General features: G+C 46.8%; 1 protein-coding gene across 9 annotated transcripts in view; it reads left to right on the forward strand.

The window, feature by feature from the left end:
* Nucleotides 1-24,113, forward strand: part of Orp8 (Oxysterol-binding protein-related protein 8) — a 140,530-nt gene that overhangs the window by 84,529 nt on the left and 31,888 nt on the right. For 4 of the 9 annotated variants that reach the window (XM_070535954.1, XM_065450327.2, XM_065450320.1 and 1 more), the window contains 5 exons: nucleotides 13,703-13,770; nucleotides 16,298-16,387; nucleotides 19,000-19,191; nucleotides 21,358-21,480; nucleotides 23,764-24,106. In XM_070535954.1, the coding sequence (XP_070392055.1) occupies nucleotides 13,703-13,770; nucleotides 16,298-16,387; nucleotides 19,000-19,191; nucleotides 21,358-21,480; nucleotides 23,764-24,106 (816 nt within the window). Of the gene's footprint in view, nucleotides 1-7,477; nucleotides 7,594-8,450; nucleotides 8,566-13,702; nucleotides 13,771-16,297; nucleotides 16,388-18,999; nucleotides 19,192-21,357; nucleotides 21,481-23,763; nucleotides 24,107-24,113 lie in introns of those variants that run through there. The other 5 variants (XM_065450323.2, XM_065450325.2, XM_065450322.1 and 2 more) reach the window with 5 other exon arrangements.

Genomic DNA, 24,113 nt, shown 5'->3' on the forward strand with positions numbered 1-24,113 from the left:
GCGAGCGCGGATACCGGTTTTGCTGCTGTACAAGGCACCACACTTCTTTTAGCTTTGCGCGTTGACTGCTCAACGTCTTTTTCTGTTTTCTTTGACCCCTACATGGCCGTTTCGTGGACATATTTTTGGGGGGTTTGTAATCAAAATTCTCTGGACCGCAGATGCGCGCGCGCTCGGAAGGAGAATTTAGGGCGATCTCTATTGCGCATGCGTATTGTCACGAAATGATACACCCCAAGATGTGCACAGCGTCGGCAAGACGGACAGCTGGACAAGGTTGCTTGGATGCTTCATGAAGCATCCGTCCACAGTTTCCACCTCCTCTTTTTCGGCGCCCGCATCTCGCAGTGCTTTTTCGGCGCCAGCATCTTGCAAAGCGCGCGTCCCAGTCGCATGCTTCTTTCTTAGCGCTGGCTCGTGGCACCCAGCCGCGATATAGAGCTGAGTATGTGGGTATACAATCTTAAATCCCACTTAAAGGTTTCGCGATGAATTACAGGCTGCGAAGAAATCAAACTTGGGAGAGATGCCGGCCGGTTCGCCCATATATATCTCCAAGCGGGTTCGACTCCCACCAAAAGTCGTGGGTTCAAGTGCCAGAATCAATTTGATCTTAATTAACTGTGCCTTAATTCACTTCGCCTTAATTCACACCAAGGGTATGGTTGGTTCGGCTCTCTACCTTCACGTTGTCAATTGGAATCCAACTTGGAGATGTGGCCGGTTCGCTGATCACGTCCCGATCACCATAAGCCGTTATTGCTCTTTAGCGCCTTTTCCATCCGCTTCGAACCATTATCAACGGTGATAAACCGTACTGCGGCAGCGGCTGCGTATGGCGCGGTCGCGCGTGCCTTATCTTCAAAGCGATCTGCGATGGGGACAGAGTCCGCCCAGCGCTGATAGCTGTGTTCTCGCGGCCTAGTTCGCGTTGAAGCGAGGTGCAGCGCGAAGGTCAATTCGCCCGCTACTGTGGGCCCCGTCTTGAAAGCGATCGTCTTAGGTGACGGACGGGCAGGTCTCATCGTTAGCCCTTTCAGACGATGTCTACACAATTGTGTACAGCAAGATAGTACATCAACAACAAAAGCACTGATGAAAGCAATATTTAAAGTGTGTTGCATACATCTTGAAACACTTATTACTGAAATTGTGCTGCGATTTTGAATAACGTGCGGAATGTTTTAGCCAAATGAGTCGGAAGGTATACGGTTAGGTGTTTTTTACTCTGTGTCAGTATGTTGTACGTGGTGGGATCACTTCTTTCATTGTTTTTCACTATGTCATTCACCGGGCATAATTTTCAAGTGACTGGATAAGTGCTTTTCAAGCTTTTAAACACACTAAATAGTTTATGTTCTCATACTTGATGTTCTTGTGGTGAGTTCTTGTATTCTTGTATTCTTTTGGGCGCGTGGGCTGAAATCGATACGAGGTCGACCTTTTCTTCAGAGGCAATCTTTGTACTTCTTTTTTTAAACCTGCAGCCGAAAGCACGCAATACGAGGCGCTTCGAACATCGCCAGCTATTATACGAATTGACAGACAGCGAACCCAGAGGAAACACAGGGAAAGTCAATTATGTTTCATTGAAATGTAGAAGTTCGGCAGCATGTTACACTGCTGTAACACGCGAAGGCGAAAGTCTGCTGCGCACTTTGTAATGCGCCGTCTCGCATCGTCGTGTTGCTGCTTTCGCAGTTCGGCTACTTCGGCTCGTTTTCGACGCTTAGCTGCGGCTTCGCGCGCTCGTATAGCGGTGTCAGACTCGCGCAAACGACTTTTCTCTTCGACTTTACGTTGAACCCTCTCAGCAGGTGACTGAAAGGCGTACTGATCTGCGTGTGGTGTGGGCGATTTCAATGAATGTATGCACTGTTCGCTTCACTTGCTGAGCGCTTGTATAGCCTCAGCCTTACGGGGTTATGGGCCATTACACGTTTTGCTTGCTTACGGGGGTATATGAGCCGTTGCTGATGATGATATTTTTGTGCCACTGGACCGCGGACGGCGCGCTTTGTTTTTTCAATGCCATCGGGGGTATGAGCCACTTAAGGCTTTCACCTTAATCATCGGGTTGTGAGTTGCGGCGCAGGGGCTAGCGCTCCCGTGGCTAATACCGTACAGAAATGCCGGATATCGTAAGAAAAATCGTAAGAAATATTTCAAGAAAGTGGCCGGAGGGATGGCTTCGCGTTATAGCTTAATTGTTGATAGCACCGCACTCATGATACGGGTTATGCGGGTTCGGTGCCCGTGTTTATGAAACTGCAACACCTGCAGCTTTAAAACCGTTCCTAATGGGCTTTCTGAACAATTAAAAAAAAGGAACGTGCATTTTGTGAGCACAATTTAAAGCCCGTCTGCCTCGACGCAACTAACTGCAGGGTATGGGCTCCGTGACCACAGACCACCTTTGGCTTCATCATGGTCACAGAGCCCACTTGCCATACAGCCAATATTGGCGGCCCTTTTCTAGCTTTTGAAAAATAAAGCGCGTTCCGGAAAGTGATTTTCGAAGCAACTTTTATGAGCTTCGAAGTCGCTAAAATGTCACCAACTGTCCTGCCATGTCACCAAAGAAAAGTCGCGCTCTTCGCTAAAGAGAAAAAGTTGTCACCACACACACCGATAAGCCGCTAAATCTAGTGACACAATCGCTCAAATGGCAACGCTGGCCCCACCTGCGCCAAGTTGTCTCTTCGTCCACTTTTATTTCCGTTTACCAGAATGTTTATATATTTTAATTAGACGTAATAGTTAACTTTCCTAATGACACCATGGAGCGCAAGGACACAACCACAGAGAGACGCATAGACGCACGTCACAGCCTCTCTTTGTCATTAAGCGAGCACCAATTTGCCCAACAACATGTCCTCCTGCAGTGAACTCCCCCAATATGCTCTCTCTCTGGCTTCACTGTCTGTCAATTCGTATGAAACGAGAACCCCGTCACACGGGCAGTTTCGGTGTTCGTCCACGTCGATCTTCATTCAGATTTTCAGATGGGACATGTATAATGAGCGCGAAGTGGGTTTGAGGGCACGGTCGCAATCGAGCGTGCTTGAAGGGAAAGCCAGTCGACTCGCGCTGAGTTTATGTTCTCGATTGATTCGAGCACGCTCGAGCCGCCTGACGGGGCGTATTAGTGTGCGCGTTTTATTGTATAGCGTTGTTTCTCTATAACGCCGCGCCTGAAATCGACCGCGAAGCACAATCCGTGTGGCTTTCCGCTTCAGTGTATACTGTTGCGCGAAATACCGCTTGACGGAACGTGACTTGAATGAGCTGCCCGGGGGTTCAACGAACAATCACGAAATTCCCGCGCTGGCGATAGCCCCGCGGTGCGTATTTACGGATTGAATGAACTTTCACCTTAGTCGAACATTTTTTTTTTCGTTTTTTAATGAAAGAACCGTGAACCAATGCAGCGTAGTTCAGTGCAGTGAATGGCTGTGTATGTGCCGCCTGTAGGCAGCGTATATAGACATGCCATCAGAGGCATGATGGTCTCGGAGGTGGCTCTGGCTCCTTTATTATTATTATTATTATTATTATTATTATTATTATTATTATTATTATTATTATTATTATTATTATTATTATTATTATTATTATTATTATTATTATTATGCGATAGTTCCCACAAGGACTTTCCAGCTCGGCATTCGTGGCGTTGCAGCAGCTTCCTGGCTATTGTAATCATTATATCAGCGGGCCGATGATGCAGTGAAAAAAATAATAATGAATCAAAGTCACTTCAGCTGATATCTAGCCAAAAATAGACGTTCCGACCAGCTGCGCCACCATCGAAGAGCGAACACCGGTAGCAACACTGTCTCATTAGGCAGTGTTCGCGGCGCGATTTCGTAGCTACAGCGGGGCCGAGCTGTAAAAAGTTTAGCGGTGCCGGCAGCAAGACGTCAAAGGCGTACGGGAATAGGAAAATAAATAAAAGGAGGCGCGCAAATGCCTTCTGCCACCGACAGCTGCGCGTGAAATAGTGCGAAGCGTGTTTAACCCCGAAGTGTGCATGACCTCGTGTGAGAGTCCTGAAAGAGAGCCACCAGTTCTAGACGGCGACGCCATTTAGAGGACTTGTTCCGGCCATGGCCTAGCGTTAACACTGAGCTCGCTGCCCAGGTTCGCGTAGTAAGCTTCCGTAGTGTGCCATACATATACTTAATCCTTATCTCTTACCCTTTCCGGCCGCTTCCCCAAATAGACCGCTATAGCCATTCATGAAATACATTATATTGGTATGAATTAGTGCGAGAACTACTACGCATCGTAATGTGCCAGCTATTGCTATCATTGCTTCGCGCTTAAGACGAAGCTACAATCGTGAACCACTGCAGTTCGTATAATAGTGCAGTGAGTGGCTGTGAACTGCTTACATGCTAGCGTAGACGCGTTAGCAGTGGCGTGATCGTCATAAGGGTAGATGTGGTTCATTTCCTTTTACATCAATGTATACCTTACACGGACCTTCCAACTGCAGTTAAATAGTTGAACAATGCCACTTGTAATTGCCGTTTTATGGTTCTATGTGCTCCCGTTAAACTGCATGGATGTCACAAGATGGCGCCACGATTGCCGCAGCCTACGTCGTCGTAAACGATATTCTGTACGGGTTAATACGTACACGAATAGCATGTAACTCGGCATTATTTATTTGCTTGCTCCGACAGAAGCCAAAACCGCCTCGTAAAGGCGTTGCTCCCGGGTTGGACCCGTGGATGAGGACAAATTTTAAGCATGAAATGCTTTTAGCTCCCCTTGTCGGCGGCCTTCAAGTAACCTTGAGCCAAAAGCCATAGCCGTTAACCGGGCACTCGCACGAGAACACCTGACCAAGTTGCGAGAACCAAACGAGATCATCCGGGCGACCAGTCGAGACCGCATTACGCATGCGCTAGTTAACTTGCCAAACACGTTACAAAAAATCAGAGTTCAGACTTCAGAGTTCTTCAAATGTTTGTTCACAATATCACTCAAGCTGCAACTTCTGGTACGCTGAAGTTTTGTTTGTCATTTCCAATAGCGAGGTTCAAGAGGCAGATACAGGGCACTATACACTTGGCTGTCATCTTTTGGCGCTGAGACAGAGCTGCCTGCACTCTTTCCAACGCCAGCGGACTGTGAGGTCCGCGAAACGTCCGGCGCGCCGCCGATGGCTGTTTGACCGAGACGAGACTTGCAATGAGGTTCTGTCTGTGACAGGAAACTGTTGCGCCCATATGGACCAGTGCACAGTATGGCGTGGTGCGGTGTGGTGGGGTGTGCCGTTGCCAGCATGCACTACAAACATTTTAACATGCTGACTAATGTGATCTGCAACCAATATGCTTTGCCGGTAGCCATTTTATGCTTACCTATACTCTCGATTACGGGAGAGCCATAATTTTTTCTTCAACTAGGAAGCATTAGTTCTCAGAAATCCGTATGTGTTTTCTTTGTAGCTTCGGGCTGCAGTCGGGTGGATGAGGTTTTCCTTTTTTGATGAACTTTCCTATACCTTGCGGGCTTCTGCAGAATTGATTTGCCATCTCTTGCGCATGGTTTCATCACGAGAGCCTAGTCTACACATTTTCTGTATCATAAAACAAAGGAAAACTACTCGTACATACTTCTTGCAAAAACGACTGCGCTGCCATTATTTTGACAAATGCCTTGCAGGAAAGCTAGCTTTACAATTACGAAAAGGTCTATTGAGCCACAGAGGCGGACCTGGGCAACGTTACTAGACTAGTAACGTTGGACCTGGGTACGACCATACGCGTCTAACCGGTAACCGCAAGCGTGCTTCGCCGCATGGCTTAGGTGCACGGTGTGAAGTCTTCGTCACCGCCGAGTCTCCTTCTAGAACGAAGAGAACTAAGCACGAGTTCAAGCAGAAACTGTGAATTGTGTTCCCACTGTGATGGTAGCGCACGGATTTCGTTGTTCCGCGCTACAAGTAGTGTAGAGGCTCGGAGCGTGCACGATAGTGTGTGTGACACTCTGAGCGTTCAATCAATTCAAACGACCGCACGATCGAAATTCAGTCCGCAGCTGAGAACACATGGTTCTCTGATTACGCGTGTTTCGTCCACAGGCCTTGCGTGTTATTGGTTCGGCGCGCGGCGTTAAATTGAGAATCCCTTATCCGGCTTTTAACGGAAGGACAAACAAACAGAAAAGGTCAAAGCGATCGAGATACGAGACTGCGTGCTTTGTCAGGCAGGGCGGCATCGACGTCCTTGCCGGGCGTTGTTGCTTCGGCCCGTGGTGTTTTCGGCCTTCGCTTTTAAATTGGAAATTCTCTCGTCCCCGCTCTCCTCTAACCGCGTGCCCCCTTTTGATATGTGGGACAACATTGAGAGAAGGCCATTAAAGAACAAAATAGAAAGCCAAGGCCGCGCGTGGGCGGGCCGATCAAATCCCAAACCGCGCGCGCCCTGGCGCCATGCGGGAGCGGAAACTCTAGAGTGTCGGATAATTTCCCCAGGCAGAGAGGCCTATAGCACCGCGCGCTCACAACGGCAGCTCTCTCTCTCTCTCTCATTCTCTCATTCTCTCCCTCGGTCCCTCCACCGACTCTGTCCTCCTCACAGTATTCTTTTTTTTTTTTCCTCGCCGGCTCGTGAAAAAAAAAAGTATCCCATCCTGGCGGCGGTGACTGCGCGTGCGCATTTTCTGTCGCTGCGCGCCTTCGACTGTAGCGTAGAGCAGCCCCGCTCTTCGCTTTGCCGGCCGGGGTCAGTTCTGCTATCGCTTGCGCGCGTACTTCGCCTGGTGCGGCGGTGGCGGCGTGTTGTCAAGGTTCGGACCGGCGTCGGAGCCCGCGCCTGCCCCCGTTTTTTCCCCCGTGGTCTCCCTTCTTCTTCGACATGTGCCAAGCAGCCCCCCCCCCCTCCCCCCTTCTTGAGTTCGTTTTATCTTTCTCCTGACTCTCTCTTACTCACTTTCCGTTTTGTTTTACCCAGTTTGCTATTTCGTCGTGACTACTGTGCGCGCGTATTTTTTTTTCTTGTTTATTTTTCGGAGCGAAGGGCAGAGTGTACTGACAAGGCAAGGGGGACTGTGGAGAGGTTACGAGGCAAAACAAAAAAGAAGGCTGCAGCGTTTATTTGAAAGTGCCCCGCGTTTGTTTTGCTCGCGGCATACAAATCGCCATCCCCACAATTTTGAGCTCGGCATCGGCGAGCAACAGAAAAAAAGAAATGCCGAGCATGGCTAAAGGTCCCGAAAAGCGGGAGCCACAGGAACGTGTTCCTTTTGGAAAATCCAGAAGTTCGAAAGTTCGTCTCTCTCTCTCTCTCCCTCCCTTTTTTTTGTCTTTTATTTCACCATTGGTGATCCTTGAGACAGTCTCTTGAGGACCTGTTTCAAACATCTCTGTCGGTGGCTCCTTGCCTCCTTTATTTCGGTTCCGTGCTACCTGGTGGCGCGACGATCGCCGCTGCCGCCGCGGAGCAGACGACGCGAAAGTCGGCGCGGTTGGCAGCTGCGCGAAGCGGCGGCTGGCTTGATTTTTTCGAGACGAGAGCCTTCTTTGCGTGCGAAGGGTTTGGCCGACCCCCTTGTTGGAACTTCGTTATCCGTGAGCCGGTGAGTCTCGGCAACACTAGGGGTTGCACCTGGAAGCCTGCCGAAACTCGCTAATGATCTGCGATGTCCTTCTTGCACTTTCTTTTTTTTCTGGATACGCCGAGTCGCGCCGCCGTGACCTGCGCCGACGCTGTATTTCGAGACGTATCGATTTCGAGAGGGAAGGCGACAAGTTTTTACGGGCGCGTGGCGCAACGGTATTGGAGTGTGTGCCGCTGAGAAGTGGGCGACGGTGCGCTTCGGAGGGGCCTCATTTTCTTTGTGTGGGCGGATTTCGGTTTATTCTGCTTTTTTTTTCGCTTGCACGTGTGTGCGTGTCCGGCGTCGAATCTTATCTAGCCAAAGAAAAATAATAATAATAATAAAGAAAGAAAGAAAAGGCGACGTTACCATTTGAATTGTTCTTTTTCCAGTCCCGTAAAACTTGTTTCGAAAGTGCGACGTTCCTGTGCTCTCCGACTTAGTTTGCGGAAAATGTAGCAGTCGTTATACGCAGCCCCTTTGAACAAAGAAACGATCCAGAATTTCGCCCGAACTTCACCGTTTGATGACGCGACAGTGCCCAACGCCTCCAAATATTTCGGCCTTGTCAGCGCGCCGGTTTCGCGAAGCACGGGGCTCAAGTGTTTTGCGGTTTCAAATCGGGAGAGCTCACGGACCGCGCTTAGCTCGTAGGCCCTCCGCTCCTCGTCTGACTGAACGGCTTGGCCGCGCCGCGTGATCTCCTTTCTAGTTGTAACAGCTGGCCACGCGCCAGCTGTTTGCGCGCTCTAGCTGTGCGCTTATCGTGAAAACCTGTGTGTTTCGTCGACTAGTAGAGAGAAAAAGAAAGAGCAAATAGAAAGGGAGTCTGCAGCTGTCGATGAATCTTGCGAATATGTTACGCTCCTAGGGAGCGCTCGGTTTGCGGCGAGCGAGAAGCAACGTAGTTTTCTGCAGCCACGATACATCTCCGCTTCAGACGGCCATTTGGCAAGTGTTGTTAGTTGAATATTTCTCGTTTGTCGGGGAATAATTTGTGCCACGGGGACGACGCGTGTTCGTCGCGGCCCCTTGCTTTTCCGAACCGCGTTTAGCCAGCCGTGCGCAGGTCGCCCGTTCGCCGTCTGCATGCGCGAGACGTGTTTTTACCTGGCGCGCGCGTCGTATAGGAACTTGTTCTCGGCCTATCGTGTTTGAAGCAATGACCGTGGCTTTAACGCGTCGGACACGACAAAGATGACGGAACGTACGGGGCGGTTATTGTTTCTTCGCTCTTGTTTACTTCTTTTACGGGCACGTGGACGAGACGTTCGCCTCCGTGTCGCTATTTCGCTGCCCCGCCTCCTGCGAAAGGAACTCGGGAACGGTCGGAACTCGAACCTACTTGTTCTCCGTGTGATACGCGACCAAGTCATGCGAGCGGGCGACTTCTGGATTGCCGTGGACGGCGCACGGGGCAGTACGCGATTGCGGCCGGACAGACGGGTGTTGCGCCCGCAGACGGCACACAAGGCCCGTGCTGCTGCTCCCGTCGCATTTTAACGCGATAGCGTTAAGGAGCTCGTGTCGCAGAAAAGCCGGTGTCGTCGGCGTCGGTGTCGGGTGTCGGCGTTTGCGGCGTTGACCGTGAGCGATAAATCATGGCAGGCGCTTCATAAATAAAAAGCAACTTCCAAGATTGGCCCGGTGGGAATCGAACCAGGGTCTCCGGAGTGTGAGACGGAGACGCTACCACTCAGCCACGAGTTCGATGCTTCCAAGCGGTGCAAACGCGCCTCTAGTGAATGCGGTGTTGCCTTCGAAACGAGCCGTGGAAAGTTATACTGCGGTGTATATCGGTAATTATGAACATGTAACGTACAGAAGTCACAATTACACGAGTTGCGAAGTGCGTTTCCGCTGCATTTCTTCTGCGCTTTCCGCACACGCAGAGCCATCTTGCGGCAAACACAGAAGACCCCCTCCTCTCAATGTACGGCGCTGCCCCGACAGGAGGCGCGCCGCGCGCGCATTGGGACCGCTGCCAGGCGCGTCGCCGGACTCCCTCTCCCCTGACGACGCTTCGCCGTGCTCCCGGTTTAGATTACTATCTATCTCTCTGCCCGTGCCGATCACGACGTTTGGCTGGCGTAGATCGTTTCCCCTCCGAGACACCGAGTTCTTTGGTTCGTTCCGTTCGCTCAGGCGCACGTTTCGTTGCCGCGCCGAACGCTGCGTTGCTCGACGCTCACCGCGTGATAGGTGGGCGCTAAGTCCGATGCGGGGCGCATCGTAAGTGATCGCTGTGCCGTAACGCATTGTCTTATACCCCTTGGCGGGTCGACGGGAACGCTGTCGCGTCCCACTCTTGAAGGCGAAGCTTAAGCGTCCTCCAATTTTTGGTCGGCGCCTCGCTGCATCAGTGGGCAGGCCAGAGCTGCTTCTCCTGGCGGCGGTCGCCGGAGTCAACTCGGGCGCCCTCGCTTGCCGTCGAAGGAAGGCGTGTCGCTTTGCGCCAGGGTGCCTCTCGACGCGCGCCCCAGCGGCGGGCGAGGAGGACATCGAGGCACCCTTCTTTGAGGAAGAGGAGGAGGGTCGATCAGTCGGAATGTTTGAGGGATGCGGCTCTAGGGATGCTGTCTCCGCGCGCTCTCGGTCGGAGGAGGAGGCTGGTGATCGGCCGGACGAACTGGGATGGGAGAGACGGGCGAGGCTGGCGGGGGTTTTCGGGAGCGAAGGGAGGGCGCAGTTCTCGGCGGCGGCGCTCGGCGCGACGGCTAGGCCTGGCGCTGCTGCGGGTGGCGGCGGCTGCTGCTCTGCTTCCGGACTCCCCGTGCCTTCCCTGCGACGACTTCCGCGAGCTCCCGCAATGAAGCGGGGTTCGAGCGAGCATAAGATTGCCAAGCGACCCACGTCCATTGCCGGCGGCGGGGGATCGTTGTCTTCGCGAGGTGCGTGTGTGCGTGTGTGTGCGGCAGTGGTGATGGCTGTGTTTGCACCGGGGAGCGGAGCTCATCACCGTGTCACCGAGGGAACCGAGTTGGCGGGAATTATAGCGACGCTATTGGTCCCTTCGTGTGTGCGCTTGTGCCCGGATCGCTTGTGTTTCCCACTTCCACTCTGCTGTTGTTGGGAGGGGGGGGGGGGGGTCGGCTTGCCCAGTGCAGCGAGAAGGGTTGAGCCTGCTTACGTATGGATACATTGTGCGTTGCGTGCGCACGATCCCTCGGCTATTAAAATGCGTGATAAATAACGGCGATTCTTGTATTCCGAGATTAGCGCATACTTGTGTAAGCGAGAGCTGATGGCTGGCTGTCTTACTATACAATGAATGCATATCGTGGTTATAAAACCATGGGAATCTCCAGTGCAGCTCTCTGAGTGCATTAAAGTTTTGATGCGTTGTGCTTATTTTTTGGGTAGCGTAGGCTGGCACTTCTTTCAGCTGCAATATTTGCATATTTTCCAGTGAAAGTGCATGTTAGTGGAGATTCTGTACGTGCCTCGCATTGTGCATTACATTTGGCTACATTTCACAGGATTAGTTCCTTCTGTGCTGTGTACTCGCGGCTTTGGCAGCTCAGTTTTCACGGTTTCATACTTCACTTAACATGTGCCTGCACTTATGGCTGCGGCCTTATTCTTTTTAACTCTGTGATCAACGCTTTTCTTGGACAGCAAACTCCCAATAGATGTAGACTATTGTTGTCTGCACTGCTTCCCTCTTGTTAACTTGGTATAATGAGGTCATTTCTGAAGGCCTCACATTTTTCCCATTGTTTCTGCTTTTAATCTGTAGTAACTATGCTACAGACAGCACTGTTGTAATGTTGCACATACCACAGTTTGAAAGGAGATGGCAAAAGAATTGTCTGGTTAGCCTCTTTTGAGCTCAGAACTTATAGCCTGCTGCAGTCACATCACATGCTTTTATGTGGTATTCAAAGAGCACTCAGAGAAGAGCACCTGTGAGTGCTTAAGGAGAATACTTTTCTTACTTTGGCCTGGGCCATTTTAGAAGACACTGATTTGCAGATGCTATCCAGGACTGTACTTACTCAAATGTAGACGAATACTTTTAGGAGTGTGCTTAGATTAGAGGATGTGGTTTGTTTGCAATTGCCAAACACTGTCGACTACATAAAGGTTGATGCCACGAAGTAGAAAAGATGTTGATCTTATCAAGACTTGTAGAGAAACAGGAATGTCTGTAACGATGAAACCCATACATGCAAAAGCAAGGGAAGTTCCAAATATTTGAGTTGTTGCTCAGAACAACTTCAGACTCCTGTCTACTTCAAGTCTATTTTGCTTAGTCAGGTAGTGAACTGGACTAAATGCATGTTCTTTTCTCAGTCAAATGTCAACTTACATCTTAGGAAAGTTTTCTTTATTCTTTTTTATTTGCGGACATACTGAATTTCGGAGTTGTGCTTGATTTGCGTAAATATAGTAACATATTCGAATACCATTCCTTTACTAAATTTTGTGTAAACTATTGAACATGTATCATTCATAGTGGCAGATGCTACATGCAGTGGCAACAGAGTGGTTGAAGAATAGAATAAATTACATTTCTGTGCCTTATCACTTGGATGTGAAAGTGGTCTCGGTGGAAGCACATTAGAATGCTACTTATGGCACTGCCCTTTTAAGGGGGCAGCCTGGTCCTAGAAGGCAATAAATCTCGAAATAATTGCATTTTTAAAACTGACATTTTCAAAATATATGACTTTTTTTGCACTCGTCTCTTCAGAGGAAGCTTTAGCTCGGGCTGAACTCAGACAGGGCCTTTTCAAGTACATTTAAAATGCAAAAACGCTTTTCTGAGACAACCCCTCGGCTGATTTTAATGAAATTCATTGCATTTGAGAGAGAAAGTTAAATTCTAGTAACTGTTGGAAGGGAAATTTCGATTTAGGTTTCGAACCGTGTTAAAAAGATTTTCAAAAATTCAAAAGTTAGAAAAGAATAGAAGCACAAAGCTTACACATTCATAGCTCTGCATCAAGAACAGATGTTGTGGTTCTGTAAACGGCATCCATTAGATCAGTAAAAGCGGACAAATTCGATATGTCATTTTATATCTTACGTGAATTTGTTTCATTGTTTAGAAGGGTTCTGCAAAAGCTGCATTTCCATATTACTAAATTTCTTGAGATTCACGTGTAATGTATCAATTTTGTCTGCTTTAGATATACTATCAGATGCAATTCCCAGAATTGTATTATCATTTTTCATTGCTGAGTTAGAGTTGTAAACTTTATAGTTTTGTTTTTTGAACATTTTCGATTTTTGCCAATTTTTTATAAAAAACTGAAGGCATAAATCAAAAATCCGAAACCAACAGTCACTAGATTTTAAGTTTTCTTTTAAAGTCAACAAACCTCGTCAAATTTGATACAGTGGTTGCCGGGAAAAACAAATTCTCCTTTCGCATGTATTTAGATAGGAGCCCCTGAGCGAGAGCTCCCTCTTAAGTATCTTTCTTCACGGATCAAAGTAATAACAAAATTAACTCCATAGACCCATGCCCCACCTATGCCGAGTTACTTTTGTTATTTTTCTCTTAATTAATGTTTTTGACTGCTGCAGTTTGCCAGCGTTGACATCTCAGCACCTACAGCAGATAGAATCAAATTTTGTTTTTTGAATAGGAAGCTGCATATAGGATAAGTGGTGTAATGCAAGCAAATTTTAAGGTTCTGGCTTCTAAATTTATTTATATTGCTCTATTTATTGCTGCATTGTTTCCACATTGCAAAGAGAAAACTTCAATGTATCATAATTGCACCTATATGCATAACTTTTTAAAAGATGCTTGCATGATTGCAGTTTTACGTTTTTTATTTATTGACCCATGCATTAAAGTTTTATTCTCCAATGATCTTGCAATAGACACGTGAAACAAAAGTATGTTACTCTTAATCAATTTTAATTAAATCATGAAATGCTTGACTTACACAAAAGAAAAATTTGAATGAAAACTAAACATGTATAATTTTGTCAAGATTGGCTGGAAAAAGAATTCACTTTCAGAACCAGGCTGCTCCCTTAAGAAAATTATTTTCTTTCTTCATGTTTCAATAGGTGCTTTCAAAAAGGCGTGTTTCTGCATACAATCTTTTTTTCTTTTCTGCTTGCATAGGCCCCGAGGCCAGTGGCGAGGAGCCTCGTCTTTCAGACACACAGAGCACCACTTCCTTGTCACCTAAGGTGAGCTCTTGGAGCAGCAATTCAGCAATTTCTGGCCTGTCTGAAAGGGACACATTTTTGTTCTCCCATTCATCATTTGTGTTCATTCTGGTGCATCCTAAGGGACATATTATTTCATGTAGTTATAAGTGCACGTGCCATCGACCAGGATACCTACCATCGGCGTGTCCATAACGTCAGTTTTGCTGCAACTAGGTGGAGCCCAAAACTCACTGGGCATTTTGGGGGCCCATTGTTTCTATGCTAAGTTTTATACTTAAGTGGCAACACTGTGTAGGCTATGCAGGTAGTGCAATCACAGAACTCTGCACGTTCTGCAATGCCACCATTTTTTATCTGTAATGTTTTCTACTGAATAACCACTCCTTATACTGCACCTGGAACTTGTGTGAGTTCACATGATCCTAAGCTCACATTATTTGTGCACCTTAGTGCTCCCACTATGCGACCTGCCATGTTTTGATCACAAGTGCAAGCAGCATGCTGTGGTGGTCTGTCATAGAGAGGTGTTGCTCCACTCGATCAGCTGTAAATAGGTTAGGCTTGTGATGCTTTCCATGTACGCATGTCATATTTTGTGACATAAAAATATGAGACATGATGCACACCTATATTATGGTGTACTGAAATGGGCGCTGTGTCGTCCGCACAGCAAAATTATGGGAGAACCGTGGTCGCTTTTGCGACACCGTCGTCAGAATGGCGCTGAGAGCTACCTGTGTGCTTAGCATGCAAATTGTTTTGGGAAACCTGCTGCATCTATAAACAAAAACGCTCTAAATGCTGAAATTAATATAATTTGCAAAAACAAATGACTCTTTGGATACGTATTGTTAACAAAGCTGCTTATATGTCGTCTAAGCTTGCATGTTTCCAGTTAAATATCAGTGTCCCCAATTGTCTGTGATTGTTTCTATTGCAGAAGCCAAGTAAATGCCCATCTGCTCATTTCGTTCATATGCATGCATGCTTTTGTAATCAAAATATTTTGAAGCAAGAATACAGTCAAAATGCCTGTTGTGCCTGGTCTGAACCAGCTGGGAGTTGCACTAATCATTCTTTAGGAATCACGATGCACACGTACGCACACACACATTAACACACACACACAAGAAGTAATTTTTGTGTGTGTGTCTGCCAACACGGTCTGCCATGCACATCAAAATGTGTGTGAATATGGCCGGAAAAACAACAGCAAGTAATCTAATTTCCGCACGGATATGCAGGGCTACCACAACAACTGAAGCAATTGATCCTGAAGGGCCTGTGTTGCACATATATGGCTTCGCACAGCAACCATGACTCCAGGCTGCAGCGACAATTGACATTGCAGTACACCAGTGTTACACCATTGCAGTACACCAGTACACCAAGCCATCATCGCTAAAAGAATCCTGTTTTTGCTGTTGGGCAGCGTGCTGCCCTGTTGGTGTCTGAAATCCGACACCTATCGTTTCCAGCTTCCACATCACTTCCGCTGCATGCAGTCAATGAAAGCATAGCCTTTGAAATCTGCATTTATTATCCAAAGGGAAGCCTCCACTGGGGTGTAGGTTTTGACATCACCTATTCCAGCACACTGTACTTAATTTTTTTTCATGAGTGATACTACACTATTTTTTGGTTGCAAATGCAAGCAGTGGGAGCAATCTCTCTCTAGCACTCACAGCATGACCTGCTATCTATAAAAAGGAGTATAGTATACATTGGTAGCCTGATCCCAACTGGTGTTTTTGACTTTGCTCTTGATTTGGCTTAAAATTTAGGACTAAAATAAACTGTGCTTTCTGCGTGCATTTTAGCTCATGTGCAGTGCATTCTACCCAAGGACAAGCAATGAGATTGTAGCATGTCAAAAGTATAGGCTCTGAGATTGTGGCTCAATAGCCATTCTATTACATAGCAGAAAACAGCAATCTCAGAGGCCATGCAAAAGGTGATGTACAGTTGGCGTCACCCTTGTGCAGAGTGTGGAAACTGCTGCCTCCAGGGGGCTCCTTAGGCAGCCAACAACATCTAACACTAGCTGCTGAGCTCAATGTCTAACAGTAACTGCTGGGCACGTTTGGGCCCAGCAACTACCATTAGATGTCGCTGGCTGGCTTCTGAGGGTGAGGCTGACTGTGCATGCAGATCCTAGTCACAGTGCTACGTAATTGGATAGAGCTTGATGAAAATTATAATGCTTGCTTATCACTTCTTGACCTGTTTTACTACCATGAGTTTTACTACCCTGGTGCATTATAGACCCATTTCGTACGTTTATTATCCTCTCCTTTCATTGAAGTGCCCCATTTGTTAAGAGTACTGGAGGAAGCTATTGAAGAGAAAATGTAATATGGACTATACCTATAAAAAACATACGCATTTATGGAGTGTGTTAAATCAGGTCTGGATCGCATAAAAGGAAATGTAATATTCAGCTTACTGTGTCAGTGTCACATAACAACTACTCCCACCTGTACTACCTTAAAGGATCTGTCATCATAACAGTATGTGCTCTTGTGTTGGCAATTTCCACTTACAGCAGTCTAATTGTGACTTCTCTAAGGGGGATGTCATGGCTGGCGACTCGACGCAGATGTCTGCGAAACTTGCCAAGAGGGAATCCTACAAGGTGAGTTATTTGTGCACAGCTTGTATATTGGCTTCAGGAAGAATCTAAATACTGTACTTTACTTTAAACGCATGCAGCATTCTGTCAAGCATTGCCTTCTTGTACTACTCCTTGCTGTTCTACAGTCGGTGACAAGTCAAGAATGTCGAATGTACAAGTGTGCGTGCCGCAGATGCTGTTTCTCTCTTTACTTGCCCAGAGTATAGTTATCTTAAATAATGGGCGTAAAGAGGAGGCACCCCGATGATGCGGCAAGTTTGAGAATGAACATACTGCGATCATGTAGTGCGCACGCTAACATACGAGGTTGGTGGCGGGCGAGGGGAAAAGTGTACTCACCACAAGAAGCAAAGGCTCAGCAGCATGGGAATCTTCGAAGTGTAACTGGGAAAGAGATTATTGTGGCCTGCCAAGAGAGATTCCTAACTTAAACTCGGAGGATGTGTACAGATGCAAGCTGGAGTAGCAGAAGTGCACTATGAAAGGTAGAGTGGCTGAGTCAATGGAGAATTTTAGCTTGTCTGCAAACATAGTATAACTCGCAGAATACTGTGTTACCAGAGCTGTGGATGGCAGAAGCAACACTGGTAGCAACATCTTGTGGCACTGTCTTAGCCGTGTTAGAAAAACTGTTTTGCTATGTGCATCTTCTTGGCAAAACAAGGCAAACAAATTTTTTTTTGCAGGTGTAAAGGAAATGTTGGAAGCTATGCTAAGCAAAGCTTTAGTCAAGTGGTATGTGTTAAATACTATACAACATATAGGAATGCATACAACTCTGTTTACTTCCATCCTGCGCAGTGAACATCATGCAATGATTGTTCATCTATGACATAGGTCACTACTTAAATCTTGTGTAATTCTTATGTTTATGCACTACAGTAAAGTAATGCCCCTTGTCTCTTTTGAAGCAGGACAGGCCCTTCAAAGTGCCACAGGAAAGTTTGTTATTGTTCACTTTTGAAGTTCACTAAATAAATAACACTTTGCTTCTGCACCACCATGTGCCGCAAGATAGTGTCACCAATGCGGCCATGCAAATAGTCTGCGATAGCCCAGCGTTCCAGAAACCTGCAGTATGATAACGGACAGTTTAAAACCCTCTAATCACTCTACAGATATGAGTGCGACTAGCACTTCATCACCAAGCAGCACCTTTTCTACCTGCGATGAGAATGAGGAGGTTCACAATGTAGTGGCACCTAAGCAGTGCAAAAGTAGGACTGTGTGTAGGAAAGAGAAGGGAGGAATCTGGGTGAGGTTATTTCCTGACCTATCTTTACTGGTTTTATGCAAGAGGATCTTACCACTGCATTTTTGACGTGTCACCGATTATAGTTCAGTTAACACTGACAAATCAAGATGTCAAATGGCATGTGATGAGTTGGAAAGGACAGAGAAAGTATATTGTGCAATAGTAATGTGAACCTGTAGATATACCATATTGCAGTAATAACTTTGCATTTATTGCACTCTTTTAAACATTTTTAAGCCCTCATATGCATGACTAAGCGTCATTTCATGGTATTGTTTGTCTTTATTGTCTTTTTGACATTTTAAGTGCGAGCACACACACTCACGCACAGACTTTTTATTGTTCTTCAATTTTTTTTTTTGACATCGGGCACATGTTTTAGGTTGCTGGATAGCGACTTTCAAAGTATGTGAGACAATTAATAGTTTGTTCTCATAGCCGACCTTAACATAAAGATGAACTGCAAAAGAATCGAGAGCTGGACGAGTTGGTCAATTTTAGGAGGATGAACGATGTTGAAAGGCACAGCGTATAGCACCCATGTTGTGTTTTGTCTTTCATCATACTTTGTCTTTTGTGTGCTGTTTCTAGTCTTCCAAAAATTCATGTAAAGTGTTCATTTGTGGAGTTCACATGCTGTAAACTTGACAAAACGCTCTGAAGAACTGAAATTTTTTTATCTGTTCTGCTGTAGTATGCTTTCAATGATTCTGAAAATATGAGAAACATGGTCAGATCAGATTTTCAATCAACAAAATTATTTGGCACGTTAATGCGTCCAAGGAGGCTGAAGTTCTCTTGAACAATCAAGTTGGTTTTCTATCATCCATTCAGGATACACTTTGTGAAATAAAAAAAAAGTGAATTTGTGATTACAGTGAAACATCACCATAACATAGCTACATAAAACACAAAAATGCCTTTGTTATATCCTCTGGTATAGAAGTTATGTAAACAGGGATAAAGTGCATTGGAAAGGCTGGCCAATGTTTCGATTGGTGGACTTACCTTTGTCAAAGGCCGTATGTCCACCATAGAGGTCCACCTATCGAAACGTTGCCCAGCTTTTCTGAGTCACTTTATCCCTGTTTAGGTAACTAATATACCACAGTATGCTACTCCATCTGTTGGCCCCCTTCTCAATTTTGTATTTTGTTATATCCGATATTCATCATAAGCATATATTGATTACATGGCAATATCGACTAGAAAAATTTGATTTACCCATTATATCTGATAACTTGTTCTATTTGGGTTCGTTCTCTTGTATATTGAGGTTCAGCTGTATTCTGTACTAAATATATCTCCCAGAACGACTGAGGGAAGGACCTGTCAATCTATGGCAACTGTCGTGCAGGCACAGCGCAAGCACTACCGGTGCGAGAAGAAGCGGGTCGCCATGGAGCTGTCCAGCACACTTACGGACCCGTCGATCATTGTGCTAGCTGACTGGCTCAAGGTGCGGGGCAGCCTCAAGGGCTGGACCAAGCTGTGGTGCGTGCTCAAGCCAGGGTTGCTGCTCCTCTACAAGAGCCCGAAGATCGCCAAGGTGGGAGCTGCATGCATGAGTTCGTGGGGGTCTCATCCGTGCTCTTGGCACGAAGGAACGACAACACAGTCGTGCAAACAATCACAAGTGCATTTATTGCACCTTTTATGCACCAATCCACAGCCAGCAGAATTATTGATAGAACATGCCGATTGGCGCGCAACAAATCTAGGAAGCCCGACTCACCACGACCGGATAACGAGCGAATATGTTCACCCCATACTGGACACTGACGCGTGGTCGTTCGCGCGTACGGTCACGCAAACGGTGGCGCGTTGGAATGATCGTGTTTGTTCATTCCGGTGTAGGCCTCGCGAGAGGGTCTCGCAGAAGCCTGGATCGGCACATGCGCAGAACGTCCACGGCGCTTGCCAGCCCCGACCCAAAGAGGACGAGCCTACTCCCTGTCGCGCCCGACCAATCCCGTCGTTAGATGGCGCTAGCAGCGCCACACTCGCGCCATCTCTCGTAATGCGCTGCAACCAGACCGACCACCGCCGGCACTAAGCTATGCGGGGAAGCCAGGTTACAGGAGACACGAGACATGCGGGAAAAACAGATAAGGGGACGTGTGAGAGTCGCGTATGGGAACAAGTTCTAAATAGGAGTGATTGAATAGCAGAACTTTGTAATTGGATATGGATTGAACACCCAGATTAAACAATCTAAATTGAATGTGACTTCAGATCATGTAAGCTGGGTGTTCTTTTAATGCAGTAAGCATTCTTTGGGAACTTTACCCACTTTGCAGTATGTTTGTATGTATTTAACCTCTTTCACACCACTCTACAATGAAAAAAAACTTATCTGGTGCTGGGTGGAATAGAACTTGCATCACACACGGTCCTCAAGCACAGCAGCCCGACTTTTCAGTGCACTGTGCCATGAATGCACACAGCCAGAGAGGAAATAATTTTTAGCAATCGCACGCACCGGTGCTCTACGCATCACAGAGGCCATGTGTGGACTTTACAAATGCACTGCTACATGGCACAGTGCTTAAAGAGGGAAGCACGAGAGAAGAGTCTGGCTGAAGTAAACGGCTGATTTGCATGGGCGTGCAATCTGTGACCACGCGAAAGGTTTTGCGGCACTGCCACTAGATGGTGCAGCGAGCCCAAAGGGAAGAGCAAGGCAGCTCTGTTGCAGTACACACCTCATACATCACGCATTTCGGCGTTGGCAGCGTAGTGTGTTGCTACGTTGCTTGATTGCTTGTTGCTTTAATGTCAAGATTCCTTGTGAGATGGGTTCTGTGGGAATTTTTTTCATGTTGCTCTCATGACCTTATTGAGACATCTCGTACCTTAGTCATGCAAGCTTGCTAACCATGGTTGTCCTGAGTGTAAAGTCGCGCACTCCTGTAGCGATAAAAACATAACCACTTTTTCACATGTAGTTACCCTGGTTAACAGTATTATCATCCTATCTTTATGTTCACAGCAGGCCGAAGGCCTACCTTGGAGATCTCCTCTTTCACATGCCTTGCAGCAGTTGACTTTATCTTATGCCATGAATTCCTTGATTATTTTTGCCTTGCCTTAGCGACTATTCTTTTACACTAACTGACCACTAGTTATCTGCTCTTGCTATCTGCAGTCCTCCCATCCCTTAATGCTAAGCCTATCATTTTCTGAATCTCTTGCGAACAATTATGGTAGCTATGGAATTTCTGTAGATATTCTAAGAGAACTAATATATGCTTCCTCTGCTTTGTAATGGCAATAAAATGGCAGTGTAAAAGGACTTAAATTTTTTTGTGCAACTCAGCACAACAACAGCACTGTAACGGATGTACAGCCTAACTGTGGTTATGTAATTAGCATAAAGCCATTTTCATCGTACCAGTGTTACGTGCTCACTCTTGGGGATTTTTGTTTCGCTCATACATTGAAAAATTTTTTTCTCATGCATGTCTCTGCTGCTCAAATGATTGGTGGCAGGTGTTTTAGGTCTACCTGCCCTGCGACTAGCATTCCCATCAATAGGCCTCAGTAAAGTCAGCAATATAATTCCTAGATGACCATCGGGAATGTATGTACGGCACAAGTACTATGCATTATACTTAGTGTCTTTGTTAAAGTGCTTTTTTTTAAGTTGTATCTGTGACTTTCACTTGGCTCATATGTGTTTCTCTATAATTTTTCTTGTTATTTTGGCCTGCAGAGTAGCCAATGGGTCGGGACCGTCCTGCTGAATGCATGCGAGCTGATTGAGCGACCTTCCAAGAAGGATGGGTTCTGCTTCAAGATCTTTCATCCACTTGAGCAATCCATCTGGGCATCACGGGTATGTTGTTTGATTCGTACGTGAAACTTTCTAATTGCATTTGTCAAAGGCTGTAGTTTGTATGGCTTTGTGCTTATTTTTATTATAGTAGTCCTCTTCTGCTGTTTACACTGTAAAAAATGTATTTTTGAGTTTACTATAAACAGTTGAACCCACTTGTAACAGTACCAGTTTTAACAATAAATTGGTTATAACAATGAAAAGCTGCTGCACAGTAAACTTTTGTATGTTTTCTGTGGGGAAATAACCAGCTTACTACCATGTCCCCATGCCGCATTATCAGTTATAACAATGAAGTCTGGCTGCTGGGTGTCCGTGCCAAAAGGTAATGAAATGCAAAATCCATGAAAAGAAAAAAGTGAAATGTGGGCCGCTGCACAATCGCCCACCACCCCAACTGCTGCTGTGTGCTTCTCTCCATGAGAGATGCACACCAGCCTCGTGCACATCTCTCCAGTTGTCCTTCCACCCCTCCCAACACGAATGGGCTGCACCCATAGCTCTGCGCACCGCACCACCCTCTGAAACATGAATGGACTGCGCCAACTGCACTGACGCTGCTTCCAGATTGCTCACTGGGCTCTCATTCTGCGTAGTTATGCTAGCGAATTAGGTTGCTCGTGCTTGTCTTTGTTCATTGCATTGAAGTCATTCCTGGCCATGTAGTTTATCAGCCTCATTTGACTTGCCGCAGAAACGGAAGGTGGGTAATCCGCCCACTGATCATCAGCAATACACGACGTTGCCAGTGAAAAGAAAACGCACTGCTATAGATTTGGAAAAGAAGTGCTTCTAACCGATGAGGCGATCATCGCGAATGTGCTTGCATCAGATAGTGACAGTGACGGCCATGACGGCAGCGCTGACGCGGTAGGGCAGGCTGCCTCAGCATTGCCTCTGTGGGAGGTCCTGTAGATGATTCTGTCCCTCATGGGCTTGTTTTCGCAAGAGACCTTCCGCTACACTATGTGGAGCACCTGGATGCCTCGGAGAAGGATGTCGGCAAGCTTCGTGCAAAGCAAGCAAGGCTGGTGGACAGGCGGTTTTCTCGTGCAAGCCAGTGGGAAGTACGTGGCAAGATGCTTGTGGTGATCTCACTCCAGTGTTTCTTCTAAATTTCTCAAGCTGAGATGCTGCCGAGGCATATTTTAAATATATTTTAAAAGGCGCCTTTCGGCGACACCAAAGTGATACCTCGGCGGAGCTCGCACATCACTTGCCGCCTGTGGCATTCCTTTTCAGTTGTTTTAGCAGTGCCATTCTTGAAAGCTGACAGCTGCGGCTCGTTAACAACACGCAATTTGAGCGCACAGGAAGCAGAGTTAAAAAGTTAAACAAGTGAACACAATCAGCAGCCGGATGGAGGAAGGTGGTCGGGAAGGGCAATGGCCCCCCCCGCCATTATAGTTTTCTCGGAACAGCTACGCTATCCCCCATGTTGATTTTTTTTTCATGCAATCCAGATTATAACAATTATCAGTTATAACAATCGAATTTTTTTGGCACTTTAATGTTATAAGTGGGTTCGACTGTATACACATATTTTTTTGCTACATTTTATGTGAGTAATTTGCAGGTGCTAACTTTTTAAAATATTCAATATAGGGACTCATTGAACAGTACCTGAGAAATGGCCTCCTATCAAGATATCTGCTACCAACGAAAATTAGGGGAGATCTGTGCAACATTTAGCAGCTGCATTTCATAGACTGTAAACAGCTGCCAGTGATGCTATAAATAAATTAAGATTCTTTACTTCTTCGACATGGTTAAGTGCTCATGTGCAGCTGTGCAACTGGGAGGGTGAGGTCAGTACTGCACTACGTTTTTATTAGTCGCAGCCACATGATGCCAAATGACAATGAGCCAGGGAAAGTATAAGGAAAATCAACTGTTGTTTTTAATTTAAATATTGAAATAATAAGGATAAGAGAAACGACAGTGGTTGAAAAGACTACGTGCCCCATGTGGGAGCCAGACCCAGATATTTCATCTTCTGCACATGTACTTGTGTAGTGCTTTACCATTGAGCTACCATGGCGGTAGTCCTTCCATTGAGTTTCTTCGGTTTTACTGTATATTCCCTAGATAGGAGCGTTGGCCAGTGCCACTCATGGTTGTGGCAGCAGATGTGGCACATTCTGTTCAGTAAGTGAGGGCCCCCTCACAGTTCATGTGACTGGGCACAATGGAAGGGGGACCAAGGGCTTCGAGGCCTGTTCGTAAAGTGGACAAGACCATTGCTAAGCACGATGGATGACACTGTCTACCGTAATACTGCAGGGTCCCCGAAATGAGGCAATAGGTGCCCTGGTGCAGCCTCTGCCAGTGAGCCACCTAATCTTCCGGGCACCCTCCGAGGCAGCAGGCAAATGCTGGATGGACGCTCTGGAGCTTTCGCTTCGCTGCTCCTCACTGCTGCTGCGTTCCATGACCTCTGGGCATCTGCGGAGCAACAGCGGTGGTGGAACCGGGCTGGGCAACACCCGTGACTCCACGTCATCAGCGGGAGGCATCGGTGGGGTGGAAGCTGAGCTCTCGCACATAGTGAGCACTCCGACCACTGCCACCTCGCAGCTGCGGCACTGGAATGAGAGTGACCTCGAGAACCACTTCAAGGACCAAGGTCAGTT

Source organism: Dermacentor albipictus, chromosome 3 (assembly GCF_038994185.2).
Source record: "Dermacentor albipictus isolate Rhodes 1998 colony chromosome 3, USDA_Dalb.pri_finalv2, whole genome shotgun sequence".
NCBI classification, from domain to species: domain Eukaryota; kingdom Metazoa; phylum Arthropoda; class Arachnida; order Ixodida; family Ixodidae; genus Dermacentor; species Dermacentor albipictus.